The 18,835-nt window shown below is 59.1% G+C and overlaps 1 protein-coding gene across 1 annotated transcript in view; it reads right to left on the bottom strand.

Moving 5' to 3' along the window:
• Nucleotides 1-3,575: 3,575 nt before the first annotated feature.
• Nucleotides 3,576-18,835, bottom strand: part of CYTH4 (cytohesin 4) — a 30,868-nt gene continuing 15,608 nt past the window's right edge. Inside the window, exons 6-13 of the mRNA XM_080659035.1 lie at nucleotides 18,104-18,184; nucleotides 16,544-16,656; nucleotides 15,402-15,550; nucleotides 9,475-9,586; nucleotides 7,509-7,585; nucleotides 7,083-7,154; nucleotides 6,584-6,738; nucleotides 3,576-5,363 (exon numbers count right to left, since the gene is read on the bottom strand). Of these exons, the coding sequence (XP_080515161.1) occupies nucleotides 5,291-5,363; nucleotides 6,584-6,738; nucleotides 7,083-7,154; nucleotides 7,509-7,585; nucleotides 9,475-9,586; nucleotides 15,402-15,550; nucleotides 16,544-16,656; nucleotides 18,104-18,184 (832 nt within the window). The 3' untranslated portion in view covers nucleotides 3,576-5,290. The remainder of the gene's footprint in view (nucleotides 5,364-6,583; nucleotides 6,739-7,082; nucleotides 7,155-7,508; nucleotides 7,586-9,474; nucleotides 9,587-15,401; nucleotides 15,551-16,543; nucleotides 16,657-18,103; nucleotides 18,185-18,835) is intronic.

The following is an 18,835-nucleotide window of genomic DNA, read 5'->3' as shown; positions in this document are numbered from 1 at the left end:
CCTCCCTGCAGGTCCCTTCCCACACCCCCGTGGCAGCCCCCAGCGCTTTGCCCCACGAGGAAAGAGCTCCTTGCTCCCTTGCTCCTTCCTCTGTCTGCCCTGCCTCAGGCCTCAGACTCTGAGTCATCCCTGTTTCTCCCGCAGCCCAGCACCGCAGCCCAGCACCGGCCTGGAACCCTGCACCGGAAGGCAGTGTTCTCCCCCGCCAGGCCCTGAGGAGCTGGCTTTTCTCCTGGAGGGAGGCTGGCGCTTTTAGGCAGCGGAGGCCGTGCTGGGCTGTCTGGAAGAAGCGAGTGGATGGGAATGACACTGCCAGCAGGGAGGGGAGGCAGAGCCCTGGCTCCATGGGGATCCATCCTCTCTGGTGAATGTGGCTCCAAAGAGGGCCAGCCACTTGTCCAAGATCACACAGCAACTGGGGCAAGGCCAGGACTTCAACCCAGATGTGTCTCCCCAGGAGGCTTCGCTCTTCAACCGTTCTGGGGAGGCCTGGGAGGGTGGGAGGGGGAGGGGCACAGGCACGCAAGGTGGAGTGGCCGATCTCTGCTGCCTCTCGGAGGCCAGGCCTTCTGGACACTCCATGGGAGGTCCTTCCATCCCTGGGAGGGACAGGTTCAAGGCTGGCAGAACCCTGGTGGGAGGAGGCCTCTTTGCTTCTTTGATGCTCACACTTTGTGGACCCCTGGGGGAGCGTCTGAGTCATCACTGAGCCGGCAAACATATTTAGCTCCTTTCATTGTCCCTAATAAATCAATTTCTCCAGGTCTCTCACACCTGCCGCTTGGCTGCTGGCTGCCTGCCCCCCATCCCTGTCTCCTGCCAGCTCTGGGTTACCCAGGGTGCTCCTCAGGCACTGGGCAGGGGTCCCGCTTGCTTTCTCAGAGCCCCCTCGCCCTCTCCTCCTCCATCCCAGGGCATCCTCTGCCAAGCTTGCCCCCCCCCCCCTATTCTGCAATGGTCTCTGTTCAGCAGCCTTGCCTCTGGATCCCCAGTCAGCTTCATGACAAGGGGCATGGTGGTCTTGGAGATGCAAGGGATTACAGCACCGGGCACACAGCCCAGCTCTTGCCAGGATCCAGCCCTCCTCAAACTTGTATCATCTCCCCCCCACCCCCAGGCTTGTTTTGGGGTCCAAATGAATCCTGGTCTCGGTTCCTCCTGGTCCCACTGGCTGGAAGAACTAGGCTTCCACTTTGCTTATCTTTAATGGGCATCTCTTCCAAGAAGCCTTCCCAGATCTTCACTCCCCCCCTCCCCATGAATGGCCTCAGCCTGTTTTGTATCTCCATGAAGGCATGTACACATTCTGTCTTGTAATAAAACAACAGTAATAAATAATAGCGTTGCCCTGACCGGTTTGGCTCAGTGGACAGAGCGTCGGCCTGAGGACTGAAAGGTCCCAGGTTCGATTCCGGTCAAGGGCATGTACCTTGGTTGCAGGCACATCCCCAGTGGGGGGTGTGCAGGAGGCAGCTGATCAATGTTTCTCTCTCATCGATGTTTCTAACTCTCTAGCCCTCTCCCTTCCTCTCTGTAAAAAATCAATAAAATATATTTTAAAAAAGTAAATAATAGCATTTATCATAACCTTGAGTAGGTGCTCGCTCAACACTGTTCTAAGTACTTTTGCTTATATTTAATTGTTCCCATTTTATAGGTGGGAAATCTGAGGCTCACAGAGCTTAGGAAATTTGCTTAAGATACAGAGTAGAGTTGGGCCTTGAACCCAGGCTTTCTGGGTGGCTCTCAGGACTGCTCCTGTGGCCTTTCACACTTCTGTGACACCTCCTCATTTGCCACCCCCTCTCCCACTCCTGTACCAGTCCATCAGGGCAGGGGCTGTGGGGCACCCATGGCAGAGACACCCTTGCACATGGAAGTCCCGTTAAAGGTTTGTATGATGGGGGTCACCTGGCTCAACCCTCAGGGAGGAAGATCGCACCCCAGGAGGGTGAGCCACAAGTTCAGGGGCCCACAGCCAGGAAGTGAGAGCTGGGTGTCCTGACTCCCAGGCTGAGCCCAGCTTGAAGGAGGGTGGGGGGAGGGGAGGCCTGTGCTTACCTGTGGCCGTGGCTGCCTGTTGGGCTGCTTGAGCCTGAGCCTGCTGGTTCAACTAGACAAGATTGCCCCCCCCCCCCCCCCCCCCCCAGGCCAAGGCTCTGCTCTGGCGAGGCTCATGCCTGCAGGGGAGGCGGTCTGGGCTTTGGGGCTGAGTCCTGGGAACCTCTCATCCATGTGTGGGGGGCGCCCCCTGCTGTCCGGAGTGAGGAGTGGCGGAATGGTGGGAAGGTGGACAGAAGCTGCCCAGGGGAGGAGCGAGGGGGCTTGCGCCAGGGAGTCCAGCCCCGCTCCCCCTCCTGGGTTGTGATGTGGCCCTGCCCCCTTTCCGGTCATTCCCCCACCCCCTGGCCGCACACCCCTTCCCCAGTTCCCTATGCTTCCAGACATTTGCACCTGCTGATGCTGACTTCTCAGTTGACTTCAGTCTAAATAACCAACAATTATTTTGCACCGACTGTGTCCTAGGCACTGAGCAGGGACAGTCTGGCCTGTGAGGAATTCATGGTCTGTGTGTGTGTGTGTGTGTGTGTGTGTGTGTGTGTGGTTTGGGAAACAGGCATGAGGTGAGCTCACTGCATTCTCAGGTACGTGTCCTTTCCCCCACCTGGCTGCCAACACTCAAGCACAGCTCCGCTGAGGAGCCTCCCCAGATTGCCCCTCAGCCCAGCCCAGCCTCCACGGGCCCCTGTGCTCCCCCATAACAGCAAAGGTCGGCCTAGGCTGCCCCTGCTCTTTTGCACCTGTCTCCCCGACCTGATCTGAGCTCCTTTTGAGGACAGGGCTCTGTCTTGGTCATCTCTGCATCCCTGGCTCTGCGTGTGGGGCCTGGTACACAGTGCGACTCAATAAGCAGGGGCCAAATGAATGAATATGTGGGTAAGTTGATCAGGGCAGTGACTCACTGGTGGAATTTCAGAGCGGGCGCTGGGTTAGGGTGTGGGAGCCACCTGGGTGCCCTACACATCCGGAGGGGGCTGCCTAGGGTGTTAGAATCCAGAACCACTAGAATGTAAGCCCCAGTGGACAGGGGTTCACCAGTGCCTGGAACAGCGCCTGGGACCCTGGAGGAATTGAATAACTATTGTGAAAAGTACAAGTAAAGGAAGGTTAGCACAGTCAAGCTCTTCTATAACACCCCACAGGGTCATTAGAGCCAGCTGTGCTTGCATCCCTCCATAGACAGGGAGCTCATCACCTCTCCCCCCTGGCAGCAGCTCTTTCTCTTCCGACAGCACTGCCTGCTGGGAAGTTCTTTTGCCTTTCCCCAGCCTTGGCAGAACCAGCTCGCGCCATCCCTGCTCTGAGAGAGCCCTGTGGCACATCCAGCCCTCAGGGATGTCTGTCCAGTGTGGCAGCCTCAAGTATCCTGAGGGTGAGGGGCCAGGCCCCCCTAGTGCCCACTCTTCCCTGTCTGGCCCTCCTGCCCTCAGCTGGGAAGGTGATGAAGGTGAAGGGCCAGGATTGGGTCAAAGATGGCAGAAGTGGTCACAGAGAAAGGACAGGGCCCCACTCATGAGGTGGATCATGACTTTTATTCTCTTATCTGAGTGATTCATGCTCCCGTGCCCAGACAATCACTGGTTCCCCTCAGTGAGGGGAGGCGCTGAGAACAGAGGGGACGGGAGTGGACTAAGATCACACCGTCAGCGGATGGCAGTGACAGGAGAGGACCTCAGACCCCATGACCCCCAGACCAGTGCTCCTCCCATGAGCCCTGGCTGCCCCTTCACGGGCCAGTGAGGTGGCAGAGGTGGAGGTCACTCCCAGGCTGACCCGGGGGCTGGGACGGCCTGACATTCCTGCAAGGCCGCCTCCCGCAGCTGCCCAGCCCAGCGCCTTCTCTCTGCAATCTCACACCAGACACTTGCACACTCCCAGAGACGGGGATCCCTCTTCACCAGGCGGCCGCTCTGTCCTGAGGCCGTGGAGCCTGACGCCGTGGAGCCTGACACGGTGGAGGTGTGCACGCGGGCGGCGGTGGGGGAAGGAGAGGTTGCCTCCCCTCCCCTGGGGAACCCCCGGAGCTCCTGCTCGCCCACTCAGGCTGGCAGCGGGGCAGAGGCAACCCCATAGGCTGCTTCCTTCAGGGAACTTCCCTCCAGGGGCTCCCCCAGGACACGATGAGGGGGAGAGAAGTGCCTCTGAGAAGAAGCCTGCTCGAGGGAGGAATCCTCCCCCAGGCTGCGGCCTCCCTGGAGACAGAGCCGCCTGTCAGCTGCTGGGAAGTCAGCTCAGCTCTCACGGAGCTGCTGCAGAGAGAGGGTCTCAGGACGCGGGGCCCAGCTGGGCCGCCCCTCGCCACCCTGGGAACCCCGCTCAGGGTCTCGCAGGGAAGCCTTGGCTGAGACTCTGCCATGAGCTTCTGTGTCACTCATCGACGTGGCCGCCGCCTCCAGGCAGCCTTCCTGGTAACCACACCCACAAGCTCTCCCTTCTTGGCCTCTTGGTTACACCACCAGTCCTGCGTGAGTGCGTCTGCCTGGGATGTTCTGCGCCATTTTCTTGAGGAGTCCCGCCTGCGCCTCCCCTGAAATGGACATCCCGAGGGTGGAGCCCACTCTGCTCTCGGCTCCCCCAAAGCTTTCAGTCCAGAGTCCCCTCCAGCTCAGTAAACAAGTGCAGACGTCTCTAGCTGGAAGCTCCTTAGGGAGACCTGGTGCAATCCCATCCGTCTGCCTGGAGGAAGCAGTTTAGGAGGAGGGAGGCAGCCAGGGGCTGACTGCTGGGGCCTGCACGGGGGCTGAGGCTCCCCTCACCGGGTGGAATGGTGGGGAGCACAGAGCTAGAGGGGCCAAGACATTCCTCAGTTTTCCAAGAACCAGAGGAGGAGTGAGACCTGGGCAGAAGGCACACAGTGCCTTGGAGATGGGGCTTAGGAACCCCACGGCCCGCCTGCCATGAGGCCTGATGGCATTTCAGAGTGCGAGGAGACATTCACAGAAGAGGAAACTGAGGCCCAGAGAGAGGACGGGGGCTGGTTTCTCTTCGCCCGCTTCCTCAGGCCTCTCCTGGCAGCGGCTGGGTGCCAGGGGCCTCATTGCCATTGGGGCCCTCCGCTGTTCCCACCCACCTTCCTAAGCTCCGCCTCCCCGTCCTGTCAGCTCCAAGTAATGGGCGAGGGGAGGATGTCTGCAGGCCAGGAAAGGGTGCCCTGGACTGGGAGGTGGGTCTCCAGGTTCCATAGTCATGGGGTTCCGGGATGCCTGGCCCAGCACCCCCTCCCAGGAGCTCAGTGCTTGCTGGCAATCTTCTTCTTCCGAGCAGAGACCAGGTCGTAGAAGGGGACACGGGTGATGCTGGCTCTGGAAGGGGAGCAGGTGAAAGAGTTGGGGGCTGAGCTAGCATCAAAGGGTCCTATCTCCCAGGACTTGTTATAGGGGCATAGGTTTCGCAGGGAAAAGCCAGATGACCCCAACCAGGACCCAGGACCAGGGCGGGTGTGTCTGGCCTCACTGGCCTAACTCAGAGGCCCATGATCAGGGCTGGAAAGAGGAGACTGAGAACTGAAGGCCTGGGGAAATCTGCCCCCCAAATGTCCCTGCGCCCCTCTTCTGGCTCCATCAGACTCTCGGAAGGAGGTGGAAAGATCCTGGATGGAGTGAGACCTGCTTGCTGGCCTGGCTCGGTCCCTCACTGGCAGTGTGGCCCTGGGCAAGTCCCTCCCCTCTCTGGGCCTCATCTGTAAACCGGAGGTGAGAATGGATTTGAACTGGCAGCCTAATAGAGCTGCTGCAAAGCTTGAGGGAAAAGACCCTTCAAGCTCCTGGGACATGGCCCCGGTTCAGAGACTGGTCCAATGTCTTCCTCTGGCCCTTGCCCGCATCTCCCCATGGCTCAGAGTCAAGGTTGTTATCCTGCCCCTCACCTGCCCCTGCCTCTCCATGGCCTGCCCTCCATTGCCCCTACACTGTAGCCTTTCTCACCTGGCCACACCCCTTCTCTATTTACCAGCCTGTGGCTCCCCAGGCGCCCCCCCCCCCCCCCAGAAATCCAAGCTTGTTGCCATGGCAGCCAAGGCCTTGCCATCCTCTGCAGCCTCATCTCTCACTGCTCAGCCCCCACAGTGCCCTGTCCCCACACCGTCAGGCCCCACGCTGCCCAGTACCAGCCACCAGGACTGTGCCACACACTGACTGCTCTCTCATCTTTGCCCACACTGGTCCTCTCACCCGGAACACGTGTCCCTCCATCTCTACCAGGTGGATCCTGACACTAACTACAGGGCCATCCCGAGCCCTGACCAATGTCAGGTGCTGGGCAAAGAGCTTTACATGCGACCTCTCCTCGGCTCCTCCCACCAGCCCCACGGAGTTGGTGCCTCACTCCCCTGTGTCCTGGCGCCTGGCACTGTGCTGGCATAGAGAAGTGCTCACAGAATACGGGTGGGAGGGAGTTGCATGCCAGAAGCAGGAGGGAGATTCTGGAGTTGTCCTCCTTTGCAGACAGGAAAGCAGGCCTGAAAGAAGCAGAGGCTTCTGGGAAGTGACAGGAAGCCCATCCCTAGCAGCTGGGCATCGCTTACCGTATGGCCTCGATCCATTGGTCCCGCTCCTCGGCGCTGGAGGCCGAGATCCGGTAAGACTGATGCTTGCCCTCCACCACCTTGCCGTCACCATCTGTCTTGCAGGCTTTTATCTTCTGGCCCCGGCAGCTGGGGTTGTAGAGCTCCAGGCAGAACTGTGGGGAGGCAGCCAGGTGAGGGCAGGGCAGGGCAGGGCTGGGAGGAGACGGGGGCTGCCTGGACTCTCCAGGAGGTCAGAGAGGACTAGACTCTTGGGTAAGACGCGCTTGGACAAGCAGCAGCACACACCTGGCCCCAGGCCTGCTTCCTGAGAGGCGGAAGGGTCCACGGCCCCAGGAGGGAGATGGAGCCAGCCCTGAGCCCCTCCCCACCCCCCTGAAGGTGGGCAGGGTCTGGCCTAGCCTGCTGAAGAACCCAGCCCACCTGCCCTCTCCTCCCACCTGGTTTCAGAAAGTCCCCCAGCTATTCCAGCCTCCCAGGTCCCCACTCCGACACCTACCGGCTTCTTGGGGTCATCCACCTTCTGCACCGACAGGTTCTCAAGGGGTATGATTCCTCGAGGCTCCTTGTCCTGCAGGAGAACCAGAGGGGAGGTCATGATTAGCAACTGGAGTCTTGAGGTGTGGACAGGGGAGTGAGCTTGTGGGGCTCCCTAAAACCAAGAGGAGTACCCCTATCTTCCCAGGCTCCGTGCAGCCCTGGAGGGGGAGCAGCACAGAGAGAGAGCCCTGGCTGGGAGTTAGGAGACCCAACTTTAATCCCTTGGCCCTTGGCCCAGCCCCTCCTCCTCTTCGTAGCTCAGTTTTCCTCATCCATAAAATGGGTGCAGCGGTGGATTGTGTGATCTCAAAGGGCCCTGGCTCTGTGAGGCGACTGCTTAGTGGAGGTGCAGAGAGGGGGCGGGGCCGGGGTAGGGCAGGCTCACAGTGGTGAACTCGAAGTAGTAGAGGCAGCTGTCTGTCAGGATGAACCAGCGCCGCTTCCACGTCTTCACGCGGCCTCCTGCAAGAGGCCAAAGCGGAGTCAGTCCTCGTCCTCATCCTCCTCCTCCTCCTCCTCCTCCTCCTCTTCCTCCTCCTCCTCCTCCTCCGGGCTGCGACGCTCCCCCATGGGAGAGCAGGGCCTTGGATGCTCTCCCCCACCTGAGCCCCTAGCTCCTAGACGACTGCACGTCCCCCAGATCTATTCCTTCCTCTCTCGGACATCTTAGCGGCTCCATCACCCCCAGCTTTTCCCTGAGCTGCCGGACCCAGCCTGCGAGGCTCCTCCATGATCAGACCCTGGACAGCGGCTGGCCACTCCCTGGGCTGTCCTGCGCCCTCCCCGCTCGGTCCATCCTTGGCCTGCTTCCTGGCCTGGCACTGGGCTAAGCATTTCATCTTTCATTTGCCAGGCACTGTTCTAGAGAGATTTAAATAATATCCACTTATTCATTCCACCTGTGAGGAGATCGCTATTAACCCCATTTACAGATGAGGAGACCAGGTTGGCCGCTCAAGATCCTGCTGCAGAGCTGCGATGCGAACCCCCCAGTGGCGGAGCTCCAAAGACAAGCGCTTGGCCATTTTGCTACACAGTCCAGCCTCCCAGTGATTATTCTCCCCATTTCACAGCTGTGGAAGCTGAGGCTGAGCAACCGGACCCTCAGCACCCGGGGGAGGAGCGGGGATCTGCGGCTTAGAGCCTCCCTGAGGCCTAGAACAGTTGGTTGGGCATGAAAGGAGGCCGCGTGGGCTGTGGAAGGATAGGTGGGACAGACACCCACACAGTGGGCGTGGACAGACACCCCAGGCCCTGGTCCCTATGCCAGCACTAGGTGGTGTCCTCGTCTGCCTCAGAAGGCCACTGTGCCTGGCTAAGCGGTCCCTGCCGGAGGCGTCCAGGAGTGGGAGTGGGGGCCGGGGCTGGGCCCTGCGGCTCCCCTACCCGACTCTGCAGCTGCCGCCCACACCACCACAGCACCCACCAGGGCTCCTCTCTGCAGGTCTAGGCCCTCGTGTTGGGGGAGGCTCCCCTGAGCCACTTCCTGTCATCCTCAGGGACACCCAGCCCTCTGCCCACCAAGATCTGCCATTTGCTGCTTGTGGCCTCCGGCAGGTGCCCTCACTTCCTGGAGCCGTAGCTTCCTCAGTGGCCCTCAGGAAGGGAGACGGGACTGCAGTTGAAGAGTTTGTGGATCTGTCAGCATTTGCTCCCCTTCCTGCTTGTCCCTCCCCTCCCCAACCATCCCCTTCACTCCCAGGACAGACAGATGGAGAGATGGGCAGACAGACGGCTGCACTGGAGTCAGGAGGTCTGGTACCGGCTCCACTCCACCCTGAGGTTGCATGGCAACTTGTGTGTGTCAGCCATGTGCCCCAGTGTGCCTGAGTGTGTGCCTGTGTGTGTCAGCATGTACCCCAGTGTGCCTGTATGTGTCAGCCCTGTGACCCAGTGTGCATGAGTGTGTGCCTGTGTGTCAGCCCTGTGCCCCAGTGGGCCTGAATGTGTGCCTGTGTGTTAGCCCTGTGCCCCAGTGGGCCTGAATGTGTGCCTGTGTGTTAGCCCTGTGCCCCAGTGGGCCTGAATGTGTGCCTGTGTGTTAGCCCTGTGCCCCAGTGGGCCTGAATGTGTGCCTGTGTGTTAGCCCTGTGCCCCAGTGGGCCTGAATGTGTGCCTGTGTGTTAGCCCTGTGCCCCAGTGGGCCTGAGTGTGTGCCTGTGTGTCAGCCCTGTGCCCCAGTGTGCATGAGTGTGTGCCTGTGTGTCAGCCCTGTGCCCCAGTGTGCATGAGTGTGTGCCTGTGTGTCAGCCCTGTGCCCCAGTGGGCCTGAGTGTGTGCCTGTGTGTTAGCCTGTGCCCCAGTGGGCCTGAGTGTGTGCCTGCGTGTGCCTAAGTGCGTGTGCGCCTCACCCAGCTTGAGCAGCCAGCCCTCGCGGTCAGGGTTGAAGAAGGTGTGAGTGAGGTCATTGCCGTCGTCCTCAGGGATGGAGAAGGGCTCACTCTTGATGCTGTCGAAGAGGTTCTGGCCCGAGAGAAAGGAGGAAAAGGCCTGGCTGTAACGTCCATCCCAGGCTGGGGCCTGGCCTGCCTGTGTGGCCTCGGGCAGGTCCCTGGACCTTGAGGCAAACTCTCCTCTCCTGCTGGCTCATCGTGGGTCCCTGGCCTCCTTGGGGAAACTCTCCCGGGTTCCCCCAGGCCCCCTGGTGCTCCCCACCCCACCCCCATGTAATGCCTCCCCCTGCGCAGAGCAAGAGGAGGTCAGCGCCTCAGATACTGGGCGGACGGCTGCAGGCGTGGTCCCCACGCTATCAGTATTCCAACTTCAGCTTGCTAGCTGGCCTTGACCTTCCCAAATAGGGGAGCTCCTGCAGGGCAGGCCTGGGTGTCACACCCTTGAGCTTCCCCAGGGCCTGGCCTAAAGCAGGTTGGCAACGGTTTGCTGACTGAATGGATGCCGCTCCCCACCCCCACCCCCACCCACACACCCCGCCGGGAATTCCAGCCAGTGGCATGAAGGCACAGTGGGACAAGAGCACTGGGCCATCTGGGTTAGAATCCCAGCCGATCACTCAATGGCTGTGTGACCCTGGGCATGTCCTTCAACCTCTCTGAGCTGCTGTGTCCTTACCCAATAAATGGAGAGAACAAGGCTGACTGGCCAGGGTTCTTGGGGAAGTAAATAGACTGCAAAGGGTCAGAGCCCCCTCTCCAGGTCACGGAAGGTGACGAGGAGGGAGGAGTACTGCCCCTGCCTGCACTGCCACCGCCAAGAGCTTACAGGTCAGATGAGCAAGTCCAAGACTGTCACCCTGTGACGTGGTGGAGACAAGGACACTCAGTGGCTGGGACTTGCACACCCACCACACGTTCACCTGTGCACACATGTTTTGCATACACACACACAGAAACACACACACACATAGAAAGACAGACACATAAACACACACACACATAGAAACACACATACATAGAAACACACAGAAATAGACACATAAACACATGCACACATAGAAACACAGACACATAAAAACACACACACAGAAACACACACACATAGAAACACACACATACAGACACATAGAAACACACACATAGAAACACACACATAGAAACACACATAGATACACATGCACACACACACACACATAGAAATGCAGACAGATACAGACACCACATAGATGCACACTCTGGGGCAGAGCAGCCAAGGGCAGGGCCTCCTTGGGCAATACCCCCTGCTTAGGCGCAGCAGCAGGGACTTCCGGGTGCACCCTGGGTGGGGGACAGAGGAGCCCCGGGGAATTGGGGCTGGTCCGGCTAAAGGAGACACTCAGGTGAAATGCTGACCTTGGCTCTCAAAGGCAAAGGACCTGTTCTGCGTGGGCTCTGATTGTTGCGGGGGGGGGGGGGGGGTCCCAGAAAGCAGATTTCAGTTCTCTGTGGAGGACTTCCTAGCAGTCAGAGCTGCTGAAACATGGAAGGAGCAGCCTGGGAGGGGAATGAGTGCCAGTCACTGGAGGTGCAAGCAGGGCTCAGACCCCCCTTGGGCGAGTGTGGGTGTTGGTGATGGGTCATCCTTGTGCGTTTTGGTCCCTCCGGGCTCTTCCTTTGGTAATAGCCTGCCCAGACTTCCAAGTGTTTGGGAAAACATTCCAAGCTGTTTATTTCTGCTTATGAAAACCAGCCACAGTGCTGGCTCTCCATCTCCAAGATAATTAAATCTTTTCCTTCTGCCACGTTGGTGCGCTGCTGCTCAGATGGCTGCCTCAACATTTTAAATGAAAAATCTAACAAGTGCTGCTCGATTCCCCCAAAGTTTTAGAAATGGTGTTTGCTTCGGAAAGGTCTTTCTGACCTGAGCGCTGGGGGAGGGGCAGGCCGGAAGCAGGTTTTCCTGGGCTTGACAGTCCCTGGGCGCAGCCGGGCTGTGGGGGGTGGGCGTGAGGAAGGCCGGGGCCCTTGCTCTGTTTGGAGCCCCTGCGAAGGCCCGCTGCTTCTCCCAGCCTGGCCCTGCCTGGCCCGGGGAACTCCCCGGTGGCTCAGGCTGGTTAAACAAGGGCTGCAGCAGGAAGGCCTTGTCAGCGGAGCTGTCAGCACAGACAAATATTTGGAAGCCGGAGGAGGCAGGCTGGGGAGCCTCCCCGACACCCCGTGGGGGCCCTGGCAGCTTCTGCGGGCAGCATATCTGCCTGCACATTCTGCCCCCACAAGGAGAACCGCTCAGCTCCCCCACATTTCCTGTACCCTATAAACACCAGCCTCCCACCTCCCAACCAAACACCCCTGCTCCTGCCACCACCAAACCGCTGGCCAGGCTGACTTCTGCTGCGTGGGCACGATCAGACACTGGCATCTGTCCCTTTCCACGCCCCGTGTCCCTCTGGGGACTCACCCACCCCAAACACACTTTCTGTCTAGATTGCCCAGGGGTATTGACACCCACTGCCCCACCCCAGGCTCCAGGGCAGGGTGTGAACGGGTCCCTTCTGGCTCATCAGAGCGTCTCATCCTGCTGGTCTCAGTGACTGGTTCAGGGAGGGACAGGTGACTGAAGCCAGCCAATCAGCCTGAATTCTGGGACTTTAGTTTAAATTGTTAAACAAAATGGGAGCCTGGAGCTGCCCAGCCATCCTGGCTACAGCCTGGGGAGGGCCCTTTTGAGAGGAAAGCTGGCATGGAGGAGGGTGATTGACAGCACGAGAGACGGACCGAGACCTGACCTCTCTGAGCACCTGGATCTAGCCACGCCTGAAGCCGATTAGTCTGATGACAAATTGATGCCTGACCTTTTCTGTTACACCAGCTGAGGCTCCTCTAGCCAGGAAGCGACTGTCAGCAGGGACACACAGCCAAGTCCTCTGTCCCTAAGTCATGTCCCTGGTCTCTGCAGAGGGAAGGGCTCTGGGATCAGACAGACATGGGTTCGAATCTGAACTGCTCACAAACTATGAAACCCCTCCCTGACCAGCTACCCCTCTTGGAGCTCAGTTTCCTCCACTGTAAACTGGGGATGGTTTCCGCCGGCTGGGACAGTGGGTCAGAGTCCTAAGGCGGTCGGAGACTTAATGAGAACGTGGAGTCCCTGGAACTGGGCTCAGACACGTCAGTTCTGATGGAGTCACTTGGACTCCACAGTAGAGATGCCCTGAACTGGGAGGCTGTTCCCCTACCCGGCCTCAGTTTCTCCACCTGTAACCCTCCTCCTTCTCCTCTTCCACCCTCGCTCCCTCTCTAGGCAGCGCTCTCAAGGTAAGTGATTCCTCTCTCTTCTCCAGCACCTGCCAAGTGCCAGGGACTCGAAGTGCATTATCTCTGCTTCTAGGAGAATGACGTGAGATCAGTGCCATCAGCCCACTTTGTAGGTGAGGAAACTGAGGCCCAGACTCAAGGTCATACAGCCATAAAGGCAGCGCTGGGATTTGATCTTCCACCCCGTACCTTTGCCCCGAGTCTCTGAGGTACTGTGCCCTGTCCCATCACCAGGGCCGGGGAAGACCTGCTCAACACACCCGTCCCTCAACCCCACCGCGCCCCCCTCCGAAGCCTTTCCCAGCTGCCCCCCCTCATGGTCCTTGGGTTGGCCTCTCTTTAGGGGATGCACCTGCAGCAGTTCAATTCCTACGTCAGGCTCTGCAAAGCACTATGGGTCCTCGACAGGGCCCGGGCTGGAACAGCTTCATGAGGAATCCTTCCGAAAGGGGCCAACTTGGAATATCCGAAGGTACTTAAAGCTGAGTCCTGGCTTTACATACGAGGAAGAGGAGGCCCAGAGAGGAGGCGAGGAGACACCCCACTCCGGCCCCCACCCCCCCACCCCCTCCCCGGCCATCCACAGCAGCGACCTGTGGAAGCCTTGGAGAGCAAGGACCAGGCCTGTGTGGGTCTCTGTGTGCCCTGGGACGCTTCTGGATCCATTTGCCCCTCCAACTGTACCAGGTGCTTTACTAAATACCTTACCTTCCTACACTAATCCTATGAGCTGGGGGCTCAGGGAGGTCAAGCCTCTTACCTAATGTCACGTACCAGGACACGGGGGACCAGGACTTGGGTGTGGCTTGACGTCTCTGAGCTCTGCTCCATCCCTGCCTCTCTCAGCGGCCAAGGAAGAGGCGAACCCTTCCCAGACCTCCCAGGCAGCGTTAGAGGCGAAACTGAGATAAGAGACCAGCACGCCCTGCCAGTAGGAAGTTACAAGCTGTATACAAATGCAACGCATTGTGATCAAGACAACTGAGAACAGATCCAGAGGGAGGTGCTGGGAAAGGCTCCCGGGGGGCTGACGCTTCGGGGAGATGGGCAGGACGGGCTTGTCATTAACTCATTCACTGCCAGCCGAGGTGCCCAGCTTCCTGCCGGCAGTGCCATGATGAGAGGAGTCAACAGTTCTCAAGTGCCTTTTATGTTTCAGGCATTTTACTAAGTGCCGGGTGTTAACATCATTATTCATTCTTCTTACTAGTGGCATAAGCCACCATTTAGAGCCTGCGCTAGGTCCCTGCATGGCTATGCCCTTTGCATTTAAAACACTGGCTCTCAGAGCAGCTGTGTGACACAGGCGCCGTTATCCCTGCTGTTTGAGGGCCTGGTGGCTGGGAGAGGGTGAGTCATACCCAAGGTCACACGGCAAGAGGGTGAGTCATTCCCAAGGTCACACGGCAGGCAGGCGGGCGGGGGAGATGAGATTTGACCGGAGCTCCCACCCCGACCAATTTTCTCTTCTGGGACAAAGCAGCGTGGGGGGCTAAGGGCCCTTCTCAGACAAGGAGGGGCACCAGCAGCATTCGGGACCCAGGGTCCCCAGGCTTCCGCAGGAGGTACACGGTGCTAAGCTGGGAGTGTGGGCTTCACACTTTCTCTCCCCACCCCCCCACCCCCTGCTGGGCTCTGGCCTGGAGGGGACTGGAGCTCATGGAGCTCTGGGTATGTCCGGTCCTAGAAAAGAGCTGTCCATTCAGCTGTGCTGAGCCAGGCTCTGAGTCTCACGCCAGTGTTTGCAGAACTGCTCCCACCTCCCTGTTGCCCATAGAAAACAGGCCAGTTCCCGAGGCGGCCATTCAAAGCCCTGGACACTCTGGCCCCACCTTGCCACTCATCCCTGTCCATAGGCACCCACACCCAGCCTGCCAATCCGGACTCCCCTCCCTTCCCCAACCAGGCCAGGCCTGGGTTCTGGCCACTTCCTCTTTTGGAAGTGACCTTTCTCTGCGTCTCCTCCGGGGAAACTCCTGTTCAATCTGCAAAGCCCAGTTCAGAAGTCACCTCCTCTGTGGAGTCTTCTAGGATGACACCCTTCCCCTGCCCCCAGGAGAGGGAGGTAGTGTCCTCTGTGTCTCCATGGCCGTGTTCCCATAGTGAGCACAGCAGGAGTCACCCAGGACTGTACTTCACCGGGCCCGGTGCAGGGTGGCAGGGTGGGTGCTGTTTGATGAGGAGACGGGAACCCTGGGTTCTGCTCAGCTCTTGAGCTGACGTGCAACCTGCGGGAGACCTCAGTTTCCTCCCTTCTGAAGCGGGGAGAGCGTGAGGGTTTTCAGCTCTGACGCACCAAGAACCTAAGAATCTGGGATTCCAAGAAACAGACGGGCTGCATGAGGCACCCTTTCTGGAAGATGTGAATGATGGATGCCAGAGTCCCTCAAAGCTTGAGGCCTGGCAGGACCTCCTGAGGGGTCTATCTCTGACCATCCTTCTTAAGCTAGGGGCCACGTGGGCAGGGCATCTCAGAACCAGCCTCCTGTGGGGGTCCATCTCCAGACAGTCGCCAACCCGATGGTTCATCTCAGAGGAGCCCCCTCGGGCCGTCCATCAGTGACTGGGCTGGTGCGGCCACGCCCCCTTACCCGCAGCTGGTCCTCGGGCAGGTCGCTGCCGTCATTGATGCCGCGGTTCATGGACACGAAGCGCTCAAAGGGCGGCTTGTCCCGGACGTTGGGGTTGTGGAGGCTGGTGTTGAGCATGATGATGGAGAAGGACAGGACATAGCAGGTGTCTGTGGGCCGGGACAGCAGGTCAGAGTCCTGGCCCTGGCCGCTCTCCCCTCCTCTGCCCTGACTCCTCCTAGGGATCAAGGTCGGCCTCTCCAAGCCCCCCATCCTCCTGGCTTGGCATTTGAGGCCCGGTCTCACCTTCCACTCCTGCTGGACTCCCTGCTCCAAAGCCGCTCCCGCGGTCACGGCCAGGCGCCCGCGGTGCCTTCCCACCCCTGCACTTTTGCTCTTGTGGGGCCCCTGCCAGGCGTCCCCTCCCTCCCCTTATCTACCCACGCCAGTCCTCCTCGCAGCTCCAGCGCTCCTCCCACGGAGCCCGCCAGCCCCGCTGCCCACTCTGTTCTCTGCCACCCTGGGTCTCGGAGAACGCTTATTGTTGGCACCGCTGTTCAGGGCTTAGTCAGTGCTGCTTGGTAATCTGGCTGCATCGGGGGCTCCTGTTCTCAGATCCAGATGTTCACGTGTGAGGCAGCGAGGCTGCACGCTGGGCGGAGCATTTGGGAGGGAGGGGACTGCTGCTCTGTGGTGTGTGTCCAGAGCCAGGGAAGTCCAGCTAGGTCCTGCCCAGGGCCTTTGCTCGAACTAGAACTCCTGCTCAAAACGCCCTTTATCCCCTGGACCTTCTGGAGGACTCTTATTCATCCGTCAAAACCCCGTTCAGACCCCACTGCCTCTGGGAAGCCATCCTGGACATGCTGACTCCTCAGTCCCTGCCCTCAGACAGGTGTGCTGCTGCCCTAACACCCTGTGCCACCGTTTCCTGCCTCCTCCCCCAAGGAGCATGCCCAGAGGCAGCTCTGCCCAACAAGTGCCCAACAGAGGGGCTGGCACAGAGGTGATGCTCAGTGAGGGCTTGGAATGATCTGGGCTCCCAGAGTCTGGGTACGTGGGAGAAACCAGCGGGGCTGGGGTAAGCATGGTGCTTTGGGAGGAAGATCTGTGCCTGGCGATGCTTAAGGGGTTCCGGGGCCCCAGGTCCTGCCCCCCACTGGCACCTGTGGACTGGAAGACGCCTGGGTTGCAGAGGCAGTAGCGAGTGGCGAACGTCTCCATCATCCGGTCAATCTTCTGGGCCTCACCCGGCAGCCGGAAGCTCCAGAGGAACTGCCTGGGGGAGGAACAGGGCTGTGGGCAGCCGGGTGGGTGGGGGCTCTCGGGGGACCCTGGACAAGCCACTCTGCCTCTCCCAGGCTTCGTCTCTTTATCCTGTAAATGTCAGCTAAGCTCTGCAAGTACCAGCATGCAGGAGGTTTCCAAGAAATGCCTTTGTTTTCCCTCCCAGAATACAGAGCTGAGTTTGTGCTGCCCTCTGCCCAGCTGAGTCTTGGCACCTTTTGTGGCCCAGTACGCCTCAGCCAGCGCGGGACTCTGCCTGTCCGGGTTCTGCAGCTCTGCCTGCCTGGCCATCAGGTACTCCGATCTGACTGTAGGCCTGGGCCAGCCCCAGGCACCAGGATCTGTTCCATAAGGCTTGTTGAATGAGTGAGCGAGTGAATATTGGAAACTAGCCCCCTCTCTCAAAAAGCGTGGCAGTTAGAGGGAAGGCCACATTGCCTGGAAGGTGGTGGCTCCTTTCTTCTCTGCCTTGAAAACTCCTATTCATCCTTTAAAGCCCAGCTCAAATGCCCCCTTTGGGGAGCTAATTTTCTAAGATTTCCTAAACACTTACTGTGGGCCCAATTCTAAGCACTTTCTCATTTAGTGCTCACAACTGTATGAGATTGGTACTATTATTATCCCCATTATACGGATGAAGAAACAGGCACAGTCAGGTTTTTGGTGACTTGCCAAAAGCCGCACGGGGGGTGAGTGGCAGAACTGAGATATGAACTGGGCAGTCTGGCCCCAGAGTTTGTGCTCCTAACAGATACACTATAATGCCTCTGTTTTTGTAAAAATAAAAGTAGGCACAATAATATTCTATTAGAAAACTAGAGGCCCGGTGCACAAATTCGTGCACAGCTGGGGTCCGCTGGCCTGCCCTGATCGGGCTGATGGAACTGGACGGCTGGAGGGAGGGGCCACAGGCAGTTGGTTGGCTGGCCCCGCCCCCAATCAGGGTGTGTGTGGGGGCAATTGGGGGTGGGGCCGGCTGGGGGGAGGGGCCACGAGCGGTTGGCCAGCCCCACCTGCTGATCGAACTCCAGGTTGAACTCCCGGTCGAGGGAACAATTTGCATATTAGTCTTTTATTATATAGGATAATAAATAATAATGCAATACATGCTAAGCTGTATTAATAAAATAAATAAAACAAGCACTATTCTGAAAACTAGTGGGAATGGCAGTAATAATCGCAATAACGGTTACAATGATTAAATGTTATTATAGTAATGTTGTAACATAATAATACCAGCAGGAGCAGCAGAAATGAGCCAGGTGCTATTCCAGGTGGTCCACGCCAATTGTCCCACCACCCTCAGCGGCGTGAGGCGGGCACGGACTGCCATTCATTTTGGCTCCAGGCACTTGTGCTATTAGCTGTGTGGCTCGTGATGCCCCCAGCAGCCCCCACCCTGGCTGTGCCACCATCCGGGCAGGCCCTGGGCCACTCACCTGAGGGCCTGGACGAGGTTGAGGTTGGCGAACTCGTGGCAGTCCACAAAGGCCTGGAGGACCTGCAGGTTGATGGGGTCCCTGGGGAGGGGGCAGAAGGGAGAGTGGGATGCACTGGGGAACTTTCTGGTACATACTGCCTAGAGGGGATTGAGGTGGGGGAGGGACGAGAGGGGACAGATGTCCTCCTTCTGGGTCCAGCCTCTATCTGGCCTCCTCACATCTGTCTGACCCCACATCACCCCCTCCCATGGGCACCCCGTGCCCTCCCACACCTGAACAGACCCCCACCACGCTCACAGCTCACCAGCGCTGCTCTCACTCGGGATGCGAGTCTGGCTTTGGAGGGGCTTTCCCTGAGTCAAACCCTTCCTCTGTCACTGCCTGCCCGGAGACCCCACTCAAGCCACTTGACCTCCCCCAGCCCCAGTGTCCTATCTCTACAGCGAAGACGACTATGCCAACCCATGTGCCTCCCTCTTCCCGGCTCTTAGACCAGGGGTGCTGCCCTTCTTGCCACCTGCATTCCCTGCTCGCTCAGGAGAAATGGGTCCTCTGGGGACCCTGCGAGGAGGGTGGCCGGCTTGCGGCCCAGCTCCACCCAGGTCCCTTGCAGTCCCAGCCCCCCAACCCAGCAGCCAGAGGGGTCCTCTTAGACACTCCTCTGCCCAGACCCTCCCGTGGACCCCCACCTTGTCACCTACTACTTCCTCCCTCCTTCCTTTGCTCTCT

Source organism: Plecotus auritus (assembly GCF_963455305.1).
Source record: "Plecotus auritus genome assembly, chromosome: 3".
NCBI classification, from domain to species: Eukaryota; Metazoa; Chordata; class Mammalia; order Chiroptera; family Vespertilionidae; genus Plecotus; species Plecotus auritus.
This window is presented reverse-complemented; position numbering and strand designations above follow the sequence as displayed.